Source organism: Panthera tigris, chromosome A1, assembly GCF_018350195.1.
Source record: "Panthera tigris isolate Pti1 chromosome A1, P.tigris_Pti1_mat1.1, whole genome shotgun sequence".
NCBI classification, from domain to species: Eukaryota; Metazoa; Chordata; class Mammalia; order Carnivora; family Felidae; genus Panthera; species Panthera tigris.
The window spans coordinates 81,302,877-81,315,159 of record NC_056660.1 but is presented as its reverse complement, the minus strand read 5'-3'; the positions used below and the strand labels follow the sequence as shown (position 1 = coordinate 81,315,159).

At 50.6% G+C, this 12,283-nt stretch overlaps 1 protein-coding gene across 1 annotated transcript in view; it reads right to left on the bottom strand.

Annotated features, from left to right (window-relative positions):
• The window catches only part of CUL4A (cullin 4A), a 46,107-nt gene that overhangs the window by 19,634 nt on the left and 14,190 nt on the right, over window positions 1-12,283 (bottom strand). Inside the window, exons 4-10 of the mRNA XM_042980539.1 lie at window positions 11,418-11,487; window positions 10,195-10,268; window positions 7,535-7,697; window positions 6,952-7,041; window positions 5,541-5,623; window positions 2,508-2,575; window positions 313-431 (exon numbers count right to left, since the gene is read on the bottom strand). Of these exons, the coding sequence (XP_042836473.1) occupies window positions 313-431; window positions 2,508-2,575; window positions 5,541-5,623; window positions 6,952-7,041; window positions 7,535-7,697; window positions 10,195-10,268; window positions 11,418-11,487 (667 nt within the window). The remainder of the gene's footprint in view (window positions 1-312; window positions 432-2,507; window positions 2,576-5,540; window positions 5,624-6,951; window positions 7,042-7,534; window positions 7,698-10,194; window positions 10,269-11,417; window positions 11,488-12,283) is intronic.

The window sequence follows — 12,283 nt, the reverse complement described above, 5'->3', positions numbered from 1 at the left end:
AGCAAAGGCATGAGGTGTTTAAAAATCAGATGCACAGAAATGCGACTTTTTGAAAGTTGTGGCTGTACGTGGCACCGGAGCCCAGGCAGGTGACCGATGGCAGCCTTTAATGACGTCTGGCTGTGGGGTGCTCACGGGCGGGGCCATCTTTCAGAAAAGGTTTGCCTCATTGGGGAGGAAACGCGAGACTGCCGTCCACCCGAGCCCCCGCCTCGAGAAGAGCCCCTCCCCATGTGGGGAGCCACACGGCCGGGAGACAGGACGCTGCCATCCACAGGCGCGGTCACCGCACATCACGACAGCCCCACGCACCTTGATGTACTCGCTCCAGTGCTGCAGCAGGACCTGCTGCCCACCCTTCACGCGGCTGAACAGCTGGTACATCTGGGTGAGGTCGGGCACTCGGTTCTCGTCCAGCAGCTGGTCGAGCCCTGCGGCGGCACAGCGAGCGTTAGCGCGGCTCGGGGGTCCATGTGTGAACGGGCGCCTCACAAGTGTGGGGCCGACCCCTGTCCTCCGTGGGTGAGAAACAGTCCTACGCGGCCCCGTTGGCCAGGCCCCACCGCCAGAGGACGCTAGCGGCCGTGCTGCTCAATTCAGGTCGCCAGAGCCCCGGTCCCACTAACACAGCAGCCAGGGCAGCGCCCCTGGGCACCTCTCACTATCATCACTCAGAGAGCAGATCTGGGGGCCCGAGTCTAACCTGTCAGGTCATCCACTCTATCCACTTATGCGATAAGCCGTGGGAGAGAAGCGTCTGCTGTCCGTTGGGGATTCTGAAGTTATTTAACATAGCACTTTCAGGGGTTTTCCTGTTTTAGGTATTTAGATTTTTACGAAGCCTTTCTAAAACAGTACGGAAATCAGGAAGAGAAAACTGTCTAAGATGTCTGCTTTGTGACAGCCCCGCAGAGGCTGTGAGGCCAGGCGTGGGGAGGTGTGAGCCATGTGACTCAAGTCTCAGGTTCTTCTGTCACGTGGGCACAGTGTCCACACATCAAAGGAGGGAAACAGGTGCATACAGGTGCGTCCTGGGGCCAGAATCACACATCTTTAGCAAGGGCTCCGAATGTTTATTTCTCCGAATTACATTCTGACCTAGTGATGCAAATAATTTTTTTTGCAAATAATTTTTTATAATTTATCCTCCTGAAACCCTAAATGTCTTTCTTCAAGAACTCAAAAACTACAGCTTCTCAGTTTTCAAATGTCTCTTAATAAAATTTAGATTAAGCTTGTACATAATTTGCCATGTTCTTGGAAGACTTTATGCAAATTTCTACTATTTACTTAAAGTCATTCATCCTAAGACTCCTTTCAGAAAATACCTAGTATGGGGTTTGAACACACTTGCTTTAGATGGACAGTAAATCCAGACCTCGTCCGTGTGAATGATTCCCAGTGCAGAAGGACAGAGATCCAGATCTGCACCTGGACCTTGGCTTAGGGGCTGTGCTTGGAGGCACCTGTGTCAGGCTGTTCGGAGCCGCTTTCCTTACTTGTATGATGGGGTCATGACCTCACGGGGGGGGGGGGGGGGGGGGCGGTTCCTGGGCCTAGAAGATACCGGCACTCAGCAATGCCAGCTCTCCCCTCCTGGCTTTGTTCTGGTTTCCGTGGAGACCCTATGCTCAGGTGTCTCATTACAGATAATACTACCACCTGGCAGAGTCCAAATCAGAATATATTTGGCTATTTATTTTTCTTATAATTTATAATTTACGTCCATAATTCTGGGCCTCCCCATAATTAAGCTTTAAGGTCTCCAACATCTTGAAATAAATCCTGTAGCTCCATCATGACTTTCAAATGGTAACATTACACACCTAATAGTTATACAAAGTACCGTGAAGGACTGAAGAGGGGGAGACCGTGCGCTCTGAACCCCAGAGAACTAAGCACACTGTGAAGGGCACAGACACAGAGGGCAGGCGGGACGCTCCTCCGGGACACACAGTAGCTGCTGGAACCACCCTTACCAGGGCCTGACGAGCAGCACCAGGGATGTGGCGCAAGAGGGCACGCTGCCCAGTCAGCAGTGCTGCGCCCTCCCTCTGCCAGCGGAGGGTTTGTCCGGCATACTCGGGACTCTGGCCGAAGTCCCCAGCCACCTGGCAGTTCACGTGGCGTTCAGCCTCTTGGGGTGCGTGGGGAGGAAGCCCCACCACAGCCGCGCAGCCCGTGCGACCAGCCTGCACCCTTGGGAGCTCTGTGCCTGCCAGCGCCCGTAGGCACCGCACAAGGACCCAGCTGCAAGCTGTCTGTGGCCCAGGGGGTTTCTCAGCGGCTTCAGCTGAGAACAGCATGTCCTGTGATTTCTTGATTTCTACCAGACGCCTTTCCCGGTGTTTCCAGGGCTAACATGCTCGTTATTGCCAACGATTTTTAGTGACTGTCTCATCGTAATGGATGTCCTTAAGCTGGTATTTATGCCGTTTCACTCACTTCCTTAAAATGTCAAGGGCGACCATGCAGGGTAACTTGACACAAAAGTTAGGAAAATCTACCTTTCTGCAGAATTGCTGTCAAATGTTCTCCTAACAGCTGTTTCTCCACACAAGCAATCAGTGGTTTCCTATTATGAGGCAAAAAGACAAGGTGTAAGCAATTGATGGAGAGACTTTGATCCCCTGTAAAGATGGGGCATTTATTGTCTACACACCTGACACGGAGTTAATCAGAACAGCCATCTCCCTGCTGTCCATGAGGACTCTGAAATCTTTCTAAAGACAATCTTACTGGACAACAGAGACCAGGGGTCCAGGGAAAAGGAGACACCAGCAGACAGTCAAGTGCCCTGCACCCCAATGCCTGGCTGGCAATTGTCAAAACAAAGCTTTGCCTTTTGGATTCAAGGCACACTGGCCCCGTCCCCCACTCCGTGGCCGCCCCTGCTCCAGGCCCCACAACCTCTACGTGGACAGGCCTGCCCCCTCCCATCACCACTTATCAAGGAAGCTCCTCTGTGAGGCCCATACTACGGAAGTGTCACATCGAACAGAATATTTGAAACTCTGAAACATCGCCAAGTGTGACTGCCACAGTCACGGGGACATGCACAACTGTCCTTCCTGAGTACATATTCCATAGTTCATGTCGTTTTAGTTTTTCTTAATCAGACATGTGCTTTAGTCCCAGGATTATTAATTTCGGGTATCTTCTCAAGTCTTTGCTTCATAAAGAACTTTACAATGGCCCACCTTAAACCTAACAGCGACCCCAGAGAAAGCACATACCCCCCTTGCGAGAGAGCAGAGGTCAGGGACTGTGCCCACTGAGAGGTGAGGGTCTGCCTCCAGGAGGGGCAGCACGATGACGGGAGGTGGGGGCGGAGGTCAGAGGTCAGGGGCTGACAGCAGGGAGGGCCAGTAGTGCACCTGTCCAAACAGCTTCAGCGGCGGCACGTCACCAGGGGGCAGCGGGTGGTTTCTCCTTGTTGACTACTGAGTAACGCTGCCTGAATATTTGCAAGCAAGTCTTGCGGATGTTTTTACTTATCTATTTGGGAGTAGAACTGGTGTGTTGAAAAAACACCTAGCTCTGTCTACCACTCTGGGGAGCTGAGGAGCTAACGATCCGTCTTCTGGGCAGCTGCCCATGTTCCTACTGACCATGCACGGCGGTTCTGACTTCTGCTGGTCCTCACCAGGGCTTCGTGCTGTGTGCCTTTTTTACTCAAAAGCCACGGTGGCAGGCGTGAGGTGGCACTGGTTTTGATGTGCAGTTTCCCGATGACTGGCTTCGCCGAGCGACTTGTCCTGTGTTCACGGAACCACTGCCTCCAGGCGGCGTGCAATCTAGACTCCATCACCGTTTCCATTCCAACAGCCCATGCAGCACCCACATGAGCCCGGGTGCTGTGACAGGTCCCAGCAGAGCCCAGGGCAGAAACTGCAGGCCCCTCGAGCCCAGAGGTGCAGTCCTGGGGAACGCGCTGCCTCAGCACCCAGGTGCCCAAGAATCGACCTTATAATCTACAGTGACAAAGTGACAATCTACCGACTGTGCCAAGCAGCAGGAGAGTGGGTCCTTCCCACACTGAGGGATGAGAGTCCCTGGGGTAGGGCCTGCCGAGTGACCTGGCTGTGGTGTCCAGCATGAGGCGGGTCACAAGGTGCAGCTCAAAGCAGTGCCCCGCTGCCCTCAAGCATGCTCCACGTCCAGGATGCCGTCTACTGTGCTCTGAGGGCGTGGGGGCAGGAAGGGGCATGTGGAGCCCAGTGCGAAGGCAAGTGTGGCTTGCTCAGCCGTGGCTTCCCTCTTCTGTCCTTGACGGCAACTGTTTATTTTGTGACATCTGAATCACCCAGCGCGGCAGGAGCCGCCTCAGTCAGTGCACCCTCCATCCACCTGTGCTCGAGCCCAGAGGCGAACCACCTTTATCTGTTATTCCTTTGCTTAAATAACTTACATATACTTGTAAGCAATATACTTTTTAAAATTGGGGGGAGAAATTTCAAATCTAGCATATGCACAGGGGTGGATGAGCACGTGTGAAAAGGAAAAGGACTGCTGTGCCCAACGCCTACAGGTCATAAGGTAGAAGGCCCCAGTGGCCCCAGTGCCCCGCCCCCTCCATCCTGAACTGGGCGGGTGATTTGCTTGCTGTTCGCCAGGATTTACCATGTATCTCTCTCCCTAAAGTTCTTGAACTTCACAGTATATGGAAAACATCAACAGAAAAAAATGTAGCAGATACTTAGCGAAGACTCTTATCCAACCTTGATGTGACCTACTGGCACATCATTTTCCCTCATACTCCCTGTGCGTCCCTGCTGCCGACCTCCAGCCCCTGTGACTCCCTGGTCCCCAGGGGACCTGGAACACAGCTGTCCTGGCTTCAGCACGACCATCCTTCTATGTAGACCTGGGGCTCCCCATGGGCCCCTCAAATGTCTAAAGCAAGCTCACCTTTCCTCTCCTGACCCTCTGTTCTCTGTATTCTCAAGGTGCCACATCGGTGCCCCTCTCATCCTGCCTGCCCCACTGCACTTTCTACCCTTCAGTCTCTTCTATCTCTGGTTTCTCTTAACTCTCCTCACTTGAATAAATGTTACGTGCAGGGTGAGAAACAGACATCCACACAAGTTTTCTCTTTTACTTTTCCCTAGCTGCTTACCAACTTCAGGTTTAGAGAAAACAAAAATTAGATGAGAAGAAAAAATAATGTGACTTAATACCATAAATAAAAATTACAGCTACATTCCACATCTAACAAAAAGTTTACAACCCAAAGTGCCCGACACTCAATTATACTCCATCAACATAAATAGAATCCCTTGTTACTAAACCCCAAGATGCCAAGTTCCTCAGCCTCAAGTACTCCTTTCGGATGAGAACTCACTGAGAACTCACAACAGGGCACTTGTGACTCACAGGTGCTGGATAATCACAAATAACATAAGCAAAACGTGCTAACAACAAAGATACTATGATAGTACTGGCTGAGTCCAAGAAGACAGCATTTATTTCAATAAACAGCCAGGAACAGGGCAGGCTACGGCCATGCCGTGAGAACTGAGTAAATGAATGGTACTCACTGTGTGCTGTGGTCTAGGTACGTGATTACTCGGTCTCCTTCCTCCTCTAAACGCTTACTTACGTGGTTAAGATATTCTGGAACCTTCCAAACACAACATTTAAACATGTCAGTAACAAAGATTTTATTTTTTTTTTAAGTAACAAAGATTCTTGATGTTACCCAAGAAGCTGAAACACTGTTGTCCACAGAAAAATTAAAAAAAACAAAAAAAACCACCTTATATATTCAAGGCAAGTATCAGAACAGATGAGCGGGGGCGTGAAGGTGGGCAGGATACATAGCACAGAGTTTCCTGAAACTCAGTTCTGGAGAGTAAAAGTGACCTCTAGAGTGAGGACAGGGCAGCCCTTCTTTGCTGTGTCCCGCTCACTGTCAAGCTCCTGGGACGAGGCCCTGGGTCCCTGCCATCACTGAGGCCCTATGCGCAGGCGAGCAGCAGCACTCAGGTCAGAGGGTGCAGGCCTGATAGCATCCCCTGGCCCCAAACGAGTGGGGTCAGCAAAAGCTAATCGACAGACTGGGTGTTCACTTGGGGAGGCCAAACAGCATGGATGCAGAAGATCTCCAGAGGCAAAGGGCATTTCTCCTGTCACCTGACGGCCTAGGGGGCCCCCTAATACGGTCTCTAGCGCTCTGACCCAGTGGTGGCAGCAAGGCTGGGTACTGCACATAATGTGTCCTCTCCAAAACCGGGATGGAGAACCAACGGTCAGTCCATCCTGCGCGACAACGATCAACATTTGGGGGAGGGTCCCCAGGAGCTTCCTTCAGTCTCTGCTCTAACTGCTTGCCAAGATTTTGGGTTCATATGGCTACTGTTATATGTTTTTTCCTGTGGTCTTTTGGGTAATTTTTTCCAAAGCCTCATACAAATGGAAGATTTGGGGTGTGCTTGGGTCATTTTTACAGTTAAGATTTCCTTTTATCCTCTTGTTTTAACTTGTTACTTTACATGTAGAAGCTACCTTACTGGCTTTTTCACTTGGCAGGGGAAGGGCAATAAAAAAGCTTCTAAGTCAAGGGGCGCCTGGGCAGCTCAGTCGGTCGAGTGCCCAACTTTGGCTCAGGTCATGATCTCACACTTCGGGAGTTCAAGCCCCGCGTTGGGCTTTGTGCTGATAGCCTGGAGCCCATTTTGGATCCTCTGTCCTCCTCTCTCTCTGCCCTTCCCCAACTCGTGCTTGCTCTTGAAAATAAACATTTAAAAAAACAGTTTCTAAGTTATATGAAATTAAGTCTTTACTGTAAGAACAATGAAGCCTGTTACTGAGAATTTCAGCTAGATTGTGGCTTTCAGAAGATTTCTTATAAAATGTTTGTGAATGTGGAAAGACAAACTTTTAAAAATTAACTTAAACGCACTTCTTTAAAAAGAAATAAGGTGACTCAGAAGTACCTCCTTGTCTTACCTCTCTTTCTTGCATTAATCTCTGGCCTTCTGCAGCATATAAACAATTAGTTTCTTCCAAAAATTTCACTTCAAATGAATCTTTATATACCTAAGAAAAGAGAAAAGTTACTGGCCAATTACAGAAAAGAAACCTACCTTTGGAAGTGCTGATAATCCAAGCTTTTGAGGGAGCATGGCTGCGGTGACTTGGCCCTAAGGAGTTGCCCGTGTGCCTCTCCTCCAGAGGCCTGGGCAGATCGGCCCAGCGCATGGGCTCCTTAAGGGCCTGGGCAGGAGGCACCGCCCTGGCCTTGGAGCACTGGGTCTGTGTCCTAAGGGCAGTTTCCTCTGTGGTTCCTGATCTGGCATTAGCCTGACAGTCACTCCTCTTGCTCATTTTTAACAGCCACTTTTATTATTTTAGTTTTTTGCATTTAAATCTTTCATACACCAGTTTATTTTGGTATAAGTAGTACAGACTATCAGGAAGTATTGGGGCGTTTAGGACAGGGCAGATTACCCGAGGTCAGACAGCAAACTCAACAGATATAGACACAGACTAGTAGGAGTTATTGGTAAATGTTTAGGACAGGACAGATTACCTGAAGGTCAGAGAGCATACTCAGCAGACTTCTTAACAAACTCCGATCCACGGCTTCACCACTTCTTTCTCGTTCAATTAATAGCAGAATCCCATCAATACTTTTACTCTGAACCATTTTATCACTAATGATATGGTTTCTAAAAAGCTCCAATCCCATATCCCTGTACAAACAGTAAAAACAAGACTAAATTTTAGTTTCATTTTAGAAGTTCCAGGTGAAGCTCCAAGCTATGCTGTGCCTGTTAGCCCAAACTGTTGATTTGCTAATTCTCTCAATCCACCTGTCAAGTACTCCTTTGTTGTGTTTTCATTTGTGGCCAGCCTACTGTGCCTTGTATTTGCTTTCTTATCAAGGCTGTGTCCTGGGGTGGGTCAGGCATCACTGAGAAGTACGTCAATCTGGGAACAGCTCACATCCTTCTTCCTGGGGCGTGATCACACACTCGCCACCCGGCTGGCCCTATCCTTCCCTTTTCCGTCTCTGGTCCCTCTCCAGAGCTTGCCATACACCTCTTCCTCTGACGGCACTCGATCCCCTCCGTTGGCGGCTGGAGTGTGAAACTGCACTGCGAAGAGGCCACCACATGCTCGGCTTGTTGCTGAGGAATTCAGGAGGAAACCAGCTCTCGGCGGTTGTGCAGACACCACGGGATAAAAGGTCTTGTGCTCTGTTCAGACACCTCCACAGGTCCCCCAGGAGCCAGATACCGAGCAGACAGACACAACTCAGTGCCTGGACCCAGCAGGGTCTTCTGAACGGGCAGTGGGGGGCGGTGAGCAGTAGACAGGTGAGTGCGGATTCTGGGGAGCCCCACCTGTGGTGAAGCCTTTCCTCCAGTGCACACCACAAAAGGCCTTTCTGGTTCCCTGCAGGAGGTGCAGGCCTGGGTCTCGTGTGCACTTGGAGGACACAGCAGTCAAGCATATCGGTCGTGGGGGCTCGAGCCGGCCGCCTGGGTTTGACTCCTGACCCCACCCCCTACTCATGGTGCCTCTGGGTCTCTGCCTGTCCTTCCCTAACCGCAAATGGCATCACACACACTGCTTTACGCCCGTAAACCCTTTCCACGCTGGGCGAGGCAAGTAGCAGGTGCGGTACGGAAGAAGTGTTCACTGTTGCTCCGCTTCTTCCTAAAATCTCAATCTCCACTTCCGGCTTCAGCTGCTCCCCACAAGCCATCGAGCAGTCTTCTTGACCCACGTCTCCGCCTCCCCCACAACCTGTGCGTCCTGGGCGGCTCCTGTTTCCACACAGACCACACTTCAAACTTGCTGCCCCCTCCCCTCCACTACCACCTCTCCTACCTCAGCCCCTCACCAGTCTTGCTGGCTCTGCGAAACTCAGGCCCAGACCAGGGCTCAGCCTCCTTCCGCATCCTGCCTGGGGCGTCTCATACTGCACTGTCCCGCTCAGGTTTTCTGTCTCTGACAGTGGCCCGAGGCTGCTATCGCTAGGCTGTAAGCAGGGCTTACAGTTTATACGACACGTTATGTTATAAACTATGTTCACAAATGAACAGTTCCAACCCGGCAGCCCCACAAGCTGGGAGCTCTCTGCCTCAGTTTCTCCGTCTGTAGAGTGGAGGCGATAATGGTCATCCCCTGCAGAGCTGTACCACAGACTAAAGGAGCAGGTGCCAAACCTCTTAGAACAGTGCTTTGTAGAGTAGCAACCACGTGACCTTCCGTTATCTTCAGTTACATGCTTGCTGTTTCTTTGAACAAAGGCTACCCTTTCTGCAGCCGCGTGCGGAAGCCTAGCACAGTGCAGGTGCAGATGCCAGTAAGAGAACGAGGGGCAAAGTGGTGCTGAGGATGGACAGACATCCAACCAGGAGTGTCCAAAGCTGCACAGATGGGCGGGAACATGAAATAAAGACAAAAAGTGTCCATGGGTCTGGTAAGCAGGGGTCACGGACACCTCAGGAAGGGCGGTGTCCGTGCCTCAGGTCAGAGGAAACAGACGCAGAGGAAACTGAAAAGAAAGCACCTTGTTAAAGAACTTGGGTTTAAAGGGAATGGGAGAATGGGCTTCTATGCCAACAGAGACCGGGAAGAAGCCGAGGGCGACATCAGGGACAAGTCTGATCAGGAGGCAGGAGCGGGAGCCTCAGGGGCATGTGGAGTGGCGAATGGCATCAGCAACAGGGTGTGGAAGTCAGTGACGAGCACCCAGAGTCACAGGGCGGGGAGTCCCTGAAAGATGCTGTGTGATTGACGAGCAGACTGAAACGAGGTCTCCGTATCTGTGGTTGGTCAGCCGGATGGGGAGCTGTGGGGGACTTCAGGGCCCCGGGCCATGACCTCACCAGCCTCGGTCTTCTCAGAGCAGGGCGCTGCTGGAGTCAGTGAGCGCCTGGGCCTCTCCGTCCCAGCCGAGGTGAACCGTGTGCCCTTGGTTCCAGATGGCCCTGGCGTGCAGCGCCCAGGGACAGAAATGTGGCTTCCCACAGTCCTGCTGTGTTTGCCTGCCACCTGTACTGTGACACTCACTGCAAGCTGGTCAGGGTGCCCCAAGGGGCTCCTCCTGGGCGTGGCCGGCCCGGCTCGGCCCCCTCACTCCGGGGCTAAGGTACGCCTGGGCCTGGACAGGTGCGCTAGTGATTCTGGCTGACTATGAAGGAGCACAGACACGGCCCTACTGACCAGGACACTCACCAGATAGAAGGAAGCATGGAATTCTGCAGTACGTAAGTGCGGTCCAAAAACAGGAAAATACTTCTGATCATGATCTGGCAATTAGAAAAGCATTTATTTATGTAACTTACTAACTAAATATCCAAGAGCAGGCCTTCTGAACTATAACTGGTGGCTGTCTCAAATCTTGCAGTAATTGTTTCTTGAGTATTCTCCCCACCAAAACCTTCATGATTATTTCCCCAAATTTAATTGCTCCTTTGGTATTTGATTTTCATCTCTTTTGTCCAGAAAATCTGACTATAAGGGAAATCTGGTCACTTCCTGCCTGATGTGGTAAACCTCACAAACCTGAAGAGATGCTCTAAGCTTTTTAAATAATTAGTCCTTGTCACATCGGCATGAGGCTCTTGGCCACGTGTTTGACTCTCTTTTGCAAGCCGAGTGAAGACAACACAGGACCACCAGGAACCTTGTGATTCTCCTAACACAGCCTTCCTAACAGACGTTTATCTATTCTGACCATGTACCAGGTGCCTGGCCTGGAAAAGAGGTTCATTCATTGTCCCCTACTCACCTCCTTATTAGGAAAGGTACTACTACCATGTTTTCCCCCACAGCCAGGTCATGCTAAAAACTCACATGCATAAAAACAGATCAGAATCAATACATCTGCAAAGTCTAAGACTTTGGCTGTCCAGTTACAGTAAAAACCTGGAAGTCAGGCTTGATTATCAGGTATAAAGTGGGATTAAGAAAAACTTTAGAGACCCATTCAGGAATCAGCTCAGGTACCGTGGGCTGTCAGGTGGGTTTGAAGGTCAAATTAGCAGCTGGCCCCAATCCAGAAATGCAGCCATTCACACAGGCAGCTTTTCCCTGCCCTGTTGTCCTACTATGTTGAGCTGGATGGCAGCATCTGACCCAAAACAGAATCCCAAACAGCACTTCCCTATCTCGGCCGACAGTCTGGCCCACACTGTCCTCAGATGGGTGAGGGAAGATGGACGAGGCCATCTTTGGTTAGAAAGGGGGGGGGGGGGGGAAGACAGCTGGATTGAAAGGGGCACACCCTCCCAGCTACCCAATCCCCTTCCTGCTTAGCTACAGCAGAGGGTGAACAGGACCAAGAGGAAGTGCGTTGGTGAGACCAGACACTGGGCTCTACCGATGAAGATTATGGAGATTATGGGACAGCACACTGTCCCTAAAACCAGGGTTAACAGAAAAGTCAATACGCTTACCATTTGTCTGCAATGATCTTGCCAGCAGGTGTTAATCTTCTTTAAAAATAAAACACTATCTAGTGAGTCTGTGCAGACCTGCTAAGGAAAACTTTAGAAATGCTGGCCAATTATTACAGCTTTAACCCCATAACTGCAGCTCTTGACACAGAATCTACACATCATTTTGTTGTCAGAATACAGAAGGACCAGAGGCGTCTGTGTGACTTAGTCGGTTGAGTGTCCAACTCGACTTCGGCTCAGGTCATGATCTCATGGTTTGTAAGATCGAGCCCTGCATGGGGCTTTGTGCTGACTGTGCAGAGCCTGCTTGGGATTCTCTCTCTCCCTCTCCAAAAATAAACAAACTTAAAAAAAAAAAAAAAAAGAATACTGAAGGACCAGAGGGACCACAGGTGCAGGTTTTCTGCATCGCTGAACTGTGTTCCCAATTTGTGATGAGCCTCCAGCCACAACCCCCCTAACTTTCCCGTTCCCCTCATTGCTGTTATGGCCAGGTTCCTTGTAGAGCCCTGCTGGCTGAATTAACCACCAGGTCACAGGCTTCACGAATCTGGGTGGCTGGACCTAAGGGCCTATCCTGCAAAGGGTGGTGGGGACAGACCCCAACCTGCACTGTTCCAGTGGTGACAAAGCAGGTCGACTATTAATAGCACCAGAGAACAGGCAGTTGGAGGGAGGTGGCTGAGGTTTAACTTTAACCTATATTCTCAATGAGAACCGATATGAAGTCTCATTCATGCACCGCATGAGAACACTCTCACCTCGATAATTAGGATGTGTTTTTTAAGAAGGCTCAACATACTGCTTATAGAAAAAAGAGAACTCCAACACGGACTCCTAGAGCAAACTACAGCCAAATGCAT